General features: G+C 35.4%; 1 protein-coding gene across 2 annotated transcripts in view; it reads left to right on the forward strand.

Moving 5' to 3' along the window:
• Window positions 1-7,500, forward strand: part of LOC137643834 (uncharacterized) — a 90,261-nt gene that overhangs the window by 67,486 nt on the left and 15,275 nt on the right. For both annotated transcript variants that reach the window (XR_011045082.1, XM_068376549.1), the window contains exon 2: window positions 266-331. Coding sequence is in view for 1 of the 2 variants with exons in the window: in XM_068376549.1 (XP_068232650.1) it covers window positions 266-331 (66 nt within the window). In the remaining variant the exon portion in view is untranslated. The remainder of the gene's footprint in view (window positions 1-265; window positions 332-7,500) is intronic.

Below are 7,500 nucleotides of genomic sequence, written 5' to 3' on the forward strand. Positions count from 1 at the left end.
ACTTTTTCTTCGGTTTGTCCGTAACTTTTTTTAAAGATAAAACAGAAACACAAGTGGGATATATATATATATATATATATATGTATATATATATATATATATATATGTGTGTGTGTGTGTGTGTGTGTGTAAAATTATATATATATATTGTGTGTGTGTTTGCTTATATTTATGTATACATAAAGCAGTTAATTGTAAGTACAAGCTTTATAACTGTAAAAAAAGATGCCATGTGCAACATTTAACATTTTTCTTTCTTTTCCAGATAAAATATCATCGTCTCACGTTATGGAAATAAATACTTCATATGCCACCCCGTTGGTTAAAAAAGGTTAGTAGGACCTATTGATGTTGACCTTGACCTTGACCTTGAAAAGCTCTAGGAATATTAAAGTTAGTTAAAAAAAGAACCTTGAAAAGTTCAAGGAATTTAGTAGTTGAAACAGGACCTTGAAAAGTTCTAGGAAGTTTCAAGTTAGTTGAAGCTGGGCCTTGAAAAGCTCTAGGAAGTATGAATTTGTTCAAGCAAGAATTTGAAAAATTCTAGAAAATATGAAGTTATTTGAAAGGACCTTGAAAAGCTCAAGGAATTATGTAGTTAGTTTAAGAAAGGCCTTAAAAAGCTCAAGGGATTTTGAAGTTATTTGAAAGAAGACCTTGAAAAGCTCAAGGAATTATGTAGTTAATTTAAAAAAGGCCTTGAAAAGCTCAGGGAATTTTAAAGTTAATTAAAAGAAGACCTTGAAAAGCTCAAGGAATTATGTAGTTAGTTAAAAAATAAGCCTTTAAAAGCTCAAGGAATTCTGAAGTTAGTTAAAAGACCTTGAAAAGTTCAAGGAATTATGGAGTTAGTTAGAAAATAAGCCGTTAAAAGCTCAAGGAATTTTGAAGTTAGTTAAAAGACCTTGAAAAGCTCAAGGAATTATGTAATTAGTTAAAAAATAAGCCGTTAAAAGCTCAAGGAATTTTGAAGTTAGTTAAAAGACCCTGAAAAGCTCAAGGAATTATGTAGTTAGTTGAAAAATAGACCTTTAAAAGCTCAAGGAATTTTGAAGTTAGTTAAAAGAAGACCTTGGAAAGCTCAAGGAATTATGTAGTTAGTTCAAAAAATGGCCTTGAAAAGCTCAAAGAATTTTGAAGTTAGTTAAAAGACCTTGAAAAGCTCAAGGAATTATGTAGTTAGTTAAAAAATAAGCCTTTAAAAGCTCAAGGAATTTTGAAGTTAGTTAAAAGACCCTGAAAAGCTCAAGGAATTATGTAGTTAGTTAAAAATAGGCCTTAAAAAGCTCAAGGAATTTTGAAGTTAGTTAAAAGACCCTGAAAAGCTCAAGGAATTATGTAGTTAGTTAAAAATAGGCCTTAAAAAGCTCAAGGAATTTTGAAGTTAGTTAAAAGACCCTGAAAATCTCAAGGAATTATGTAGTTAGTTGAAAAATAGACCTTTAAAAGCTCAAGGAATTTTGAAGTTAGTTAAAAGAAGACCTTGAAAAGCTCAAGGAATTATGTAGTTAGTTAAAAAAAAAGCCTTTAAAAAGCTCAAGGAATTCTGAAGTTAGTTAAAAGACCTTGAAAAGTTCAAGGAATTATGGAGTTAGTTAGAAAATAAGCCGTTAGAAGCTCAAGGAATTTTGAAGTTATTTAAAAGACCTTGAAAAGCTCAAGGAAGTCTGTAGTTAGTTAAAAAATAAGCCTTTAAAAGCTCAAGGAATTTTGAAGTTAGTTAAAAGACCCTGATAAGCAGTTAAAAGACCCTGATAAGCTCAAGGAATTATGTAGTTAGTTAAAAATAGGCCTTAAAAAGCTCAAGGAATTTTGAAGTTAGTTAAAAGACCTTGAAAAGCTCAAGGAATTATGTAGTTAGTTAAGAAATAAGCCTGTAAAAGCTCAAGGAATTATGTAGTTAGTTAAAAATAGGCCTTAAGAAGTCCAAGGAATTTTGTAGTTGAAACAAGGCCTGGAAAAGCTTTAGGGATATTGAAGTTAGTTTTAACCATATCATTAAAAATACAACGAAACCTTTTACTTAGAGTGTTTTAAGCTGAGTTCCATTGCATGTGCTTTAACTGATACACCCAACTCCACTTGATGTTAGCTAATTGTTCTGCAAATATGTAATAATTTGCTTTTTTTTTTTTTTTTTTTTTTTTTTTTTTTTTTTGTATGCAATGGGTGCGTTCATTCGATCACAAATCGGTTATAACAGAAAGTCAATAAACGAAACTCCCCTAGTCAATTTGTAAGTTTTCTTAGTAAATTACCCAGTTTGAAGATGCAAAGAGTCTTTGAACTCTCTCTCTCTCTCTCTCTCTCTCTCTCTCTCTGCCCATGATATTACTAAGAAGAAACGTACATTGCTAAGGAAATGACGGAGGGTATATCAATATATATATTTTGAAATGTCTGAGAACAGAGGAATATATTATATTATATACTGTATATATATATATATATATGTGTGTGTGTGTGTGTGTGTGTTTGTGTGTGAGTGTTATATTATATTATACACGAGTATATATATATATATATATATATATTTATATATATATATATATATATATATTTATATATATATATATATATATATAATATAACAAAGGCCGTCGTTGATTGTCCAAAGCAGGACAAAGACCTCAGACATGTACTCAACCATGTCTGGGGTTTGCTCATTTTCATCACCACGCTGGTCACTACGGATTAGTGATGGTGGGAGACTTTAGTCTGATCGCTCACAGCAACCCAACCTAGTTTGAGTGGCCCTAACTAGTACACAGCTTTGCTGATGATTACGATACACAAACCATTTCACCACGCTAAGGTATCAACTGTTCTCTGAAGTGAGTTATTTGCAAATTTGTATCTATTCCCTTTCCCCACCTCCTTATTAAGGTCTGTTTCCTCTGTCGTTTCATGATAGAAAGAAGACTTGTATCGTACTTGTTGCATACACGCTCGTACACTATAACGGTATTGCCTTCTTGTCTTACCGCTCGCTCTTCCCTGCGCTGATAATAGACCAACAGGTGTAAGCTTACTAGCTCATGTTTTATTTTGTTTGAATTCTTATGACGTTCTTGCTCGAAAGTCCTTGGATATAAGCTCATTGTGTGTTTAATAAACTTTAATTGTATTTCATGAAAAAAAGGACACTTGTATCGTACGTGTTGCATACACGCTCGTACACTATAACGGTATAAGTATTGCCTTTTTGTCTTACCGCTCTTCCCTGCGCTGATAATAGACCAACAGGTATAAGCTTACTAGCTCATGCTTTATTGTGTTTGAATGTTTGTGACGTTCTTGCTCACAAGTCCTTGGACGTAAGCTCTTTGTCTGTGTAATAAAGTTTAGTTCAATTCCGCTCGCTCTCCCCTGCGCTTGTAATAGACCAACAGGTATAAGCTTACTAGCTCATGTTTTATTTTGTTTGAATTCTTGTGACATTCTTGCTCGCAAGTCCTTGGATATAAGCTCATTGTCTGTTTAATAAACTTTAGTTGCATTTCATGAAAAAAAGAACACTTGTACCGTACGTGTTGCATACACGCTCGTACACTATAACGGTATTGCCTTCTTGTCTTACCGCTCGCTCTTCCCTGCGCTGATAATAGACCAACAGGTGTAAGCTTACTAGCTCATGTTTTATTTTGTTTGAATTTTTGTGACGTTCTTGCTCGCAAGTCCTTGGACGTAAGCTCATTGTCTGTTTAATAAAGTTTAGTTCAATTCCGCTCGCTCTTCCCTGCGCTGATAATAGACCAACAGGTGTAAGCTTACTAGCTCATGTTTCATTTTGTTTTAATTTTTGTGACGTTCTTGTTCGAAAGTCCTTGGATATAAGCTCATTTTCTGTTTAATAAAGTTTAGTTTAATTCAACTCTCTCTTCTGTTAGACCCTAAAAGCTACGTTGCTAACACAGCTAACCTTCAGCATTAACACACTTGTCCCCGATTTCCATTTATCCAGTAAATTATCACAAGTGTATCGAGGTGAAAAATGGTCTTCAGGAAAGCCATAATTTGGATAACGCTGTGAAATATATAGATTTTTTATAAAAGATCATGATAATTGAAACGTGAGATACATGTTGAGAATTTAGAATAGCTGACAATGAAGGATTTGATAATCCTTCATTCAGAGAATGCTTATTTTTTGATAATTAAACATGAACTATGTGTACTTCACAATATGATGTTATAGAAGATATATTAATGAACAACCATGTTTATTATTATTATTATTATTATTATTATTACAAGCTGAGATACCATCCTAGTTGGAAAAACAAGATGGTATAAGCTAGAGGGCTACAACAGGGAAAAATGGCCCAGTGAGGAAATGAAACAAGGAAATAAAATACTTGAGAAGTAATAAACAATCAAAATAGAATATTTTAGGAACAGTAACAACATTGAAATAGACCTTTCATATATAACCTATAAAAACTTAACAAAAAACAAGAGGAAGAGAAATAAGATAGAGGGGCGTGCCCCAGTGTACCTTCAAGGAAGACAAAACTGACTATGACAATTTTTTTTTTTTTTTTTCAACAACCATTACGTTTCCTACATCATTTCCAAAGCATTACCCAGGTTCCCACAAAGCTCATTGACTATGGTTTGATATTAACATGGAGAACTTTATCACCTCCAAGCACTTGACCTCGCCTTTACTGGTGATGGTAACTGGGTATAAGCACTTGACCTCGCCTTTACTGGTGATGGTAACTGGGTATAAGATGGTATGCACAAAATGGACTGTTTTATCTTTTGATGTTATCAGTCGAAGTGTATAGCAGTTGGGTTTAGTTTGAAGAGCTCAGGGCTCTAGTAACAGTGATTGAACCAGTTTCCTACATCAAGACATTGTTAACAGATTTAGTTAATGAAAATTTGGTAACCACCTAGTATTATTATTACTTCCTAAGCTACAACCCTAGTTGGAAAAGCAGGATGCTATAAGCCCAAGGGCACCAACAGGGAAAATAGTTCAGTGGGGGAAATGAAATCAGGAAACTACAGGAAAATTAATGAACAATTGAAATTAAATATTTTAAGAAGGGTAACAATAAAATAAATCTTTTATACTCATAGGACTTCAATTTAAGTGTATAACCATGTTCGAGAAGACGTGTGTGAGGAAGAAAATGTGGTTGTTTGTGGTTGTTAAGTTTAAGTGATAGATGGTCTGTGGCCTCGATTAGATTATGACTTGCATGATTTTTTTTTTCCAACAATCTAGTTAGAAAAAAAGTCTTTATTCCCGGTTGTTGAGATTAAGCGATAAATGTTTTGTGGTCTTGATTAGATCATGTCTTCCGTGAGTTTTTTTTTTCTTTTTGAGTTTTTTTTTGAGGGTTTTTTTGAGTTTTTTTTTTTTGAGTTTTTTATTTTGAGTTTTTTTTTTTCAGCCTTCTCGCTAAAAAAAAGTCTTTATCACCGATTGTTGAGCTTAAGGTTTAAGCGATAGATGGTTTTTGGTCAAATTGATTAGATTTGGATTGTGTTTTTTTTTTTTAGATTACTTTCTAAATCCAACGTTGTAGATAAAAGAAAAGGTCTTTTTCCCCTCATTTTTTCAGTCTTGTATATACATTATTACAAATATCCTCTGCTTGACCATGAAAAAAAATATACTAGGGAGTTGAAGAATCGTCTAGACTGCAAAGAATTTTATAAGAGTTGCGTCATAAAAGTAATCCTCATAGGCTTGTAATGCCGTTAAGGTAATTCATTCATGACTTAGAAGTTTTCCGAAGGCCTTTTGTCTACTACAGGACTCAACGTTAAGGCTCGCTTCACCTGAGCGGATTTTTTTCCCGTACGGAAATATTTCCGCTCGTTAGAAAGCATGTCTTCACACTAGCGGATCTCTGACGTACAGCTTGTTAGGAGTCGTCTTCACATGCGAAATTTTCTTCCGCACGGAAATATTTCTGCCTGTTAGAAAGCATGTCTTCACACTAGCGGATCTTTGACGTACAGCTTGTTAGGAGTCGTCTTCACACGAGTGGATTTTTTTCCCGTACGGAAATATTTCCTCTCGTTAGGAGGCATGTCTTCACACTAGCGGATCTTTGACGTACAGCTTGTTAGGAGTCGTCTTCACATGAGCGGATTTTTTTCCGCACGGAAATATTTACGCTCGTTAGAAAGCATGTCTTCACACTAGCGGATCTTTGACGTACAGCTTGTTAGGAGTCGTCTTCACATGAGCGGATTTTTCCGCACGGAAATATTTCCGCTCGTTAGGAAGAATGTCTTCACACTAGCGGATCTTTGACGTACAGCTTGTTAGGAGTCGTCTTCACATGAGCGGATTTTTCCGCACGGAAATATTTCCGCTCGTTAGGAGGCATGTCTTCACACGAGAGGATTTTCACCGAGCGGCTTCGTAGTTTCTATAAGCTGCTACACTGAAACCGCGCGGATTAGCATTGCACACGGCTAGTAAATAACTACCGTCCTGAAATTCTTAGTTGTTCTTCATTAATTTAAAAACTAAGCGGACAAAACCTCGCGGCCTAAATCTCTACGTGTGAAGCGAACTTAAGCCTTTAACCACAGCTTCCTTTCATCTGTCTTAATTGCTAACGTCTTTTAGCTTTTATCTCATGTGCAATCACAAGGTTTCCCCCAGGTTGCCTTAGTACGGAATAACCTGACAGGCCCCAGTGCCGGGCCACGTCCCCGTCCCCCCCCCCCCCCCGAATTCTTCGATTCAGTGTCGAGGGAATGTCTTTTAGTGAGGCAGATTTACACCCGACCCGCGGGGGTGCCCTTTTAGCTCGGAAAAGTTTCCTGATCGCTGATTGGTTGGACAACATAATTCTAACCAATCAGATGGCAGGAAACTTTTCCTGGCTAAAAGGGCACCGCTGCGAGTTAGTGCAAAAGCGCCTCATTAAAAAAAGTTGAGTATAGGTGTACCTACTTGGTCGTCAAAGTATTCGTGAGTTATCTCCGTCGAACAAGCCTTCTTTATGTAAAAGGGGTGGTGCTCGATTTGAGTACGGCATTTTGTGATTCTACTTACGTCATCCGGTAAATTCGTACCTTGTTAGCCGTTATCTGTATTATCAACTGATATAGTTACAGGTATTAGTGAAGTTTCATTTTGGTGTGTAGTTTTTTTTCTTTAGCGAATATCGACAATTTTTTTTTTTTGGGGGGGGGGAGCGCCAACAGCAGGATCGCAGTTACCTATTTACAGGTTGATTGTCTATTGTTATGGAGGCATCCACGGACCTAACGATAGTGAGACGGTGATATACCTCTTAGATTATCGTCGACTATGACAGTTTGCACCATGTATAAGTACAATCGCTATATATATATATATATATATGCATATGTATATATATATATATATATATAAGAACATGTTGAGACACCCTGTGGGAAAGGTGTATCATACGGTGAAATGGTTTACGTATCGCTATGATCAGCAAAGCTGTACTAGGTTGGTTAGCTGTGAACGATCAGACAAAAAATCTCCCACCA

This window comes from Palaemon carinicauda, chromosome 7, assembly GCF_036898095.1.
Source record: "Palaemon carinicauda isolate YSFRI2023 chromosome 7, ASM3689809v2, whole genome shotgun sequence".
Lineage (NCBI taxonomy): Eukaryota > Metazoa > Arthropoda > Malacostraca > Decapoda > Palaemonidae > Palaemon > Palaemon carinicauda.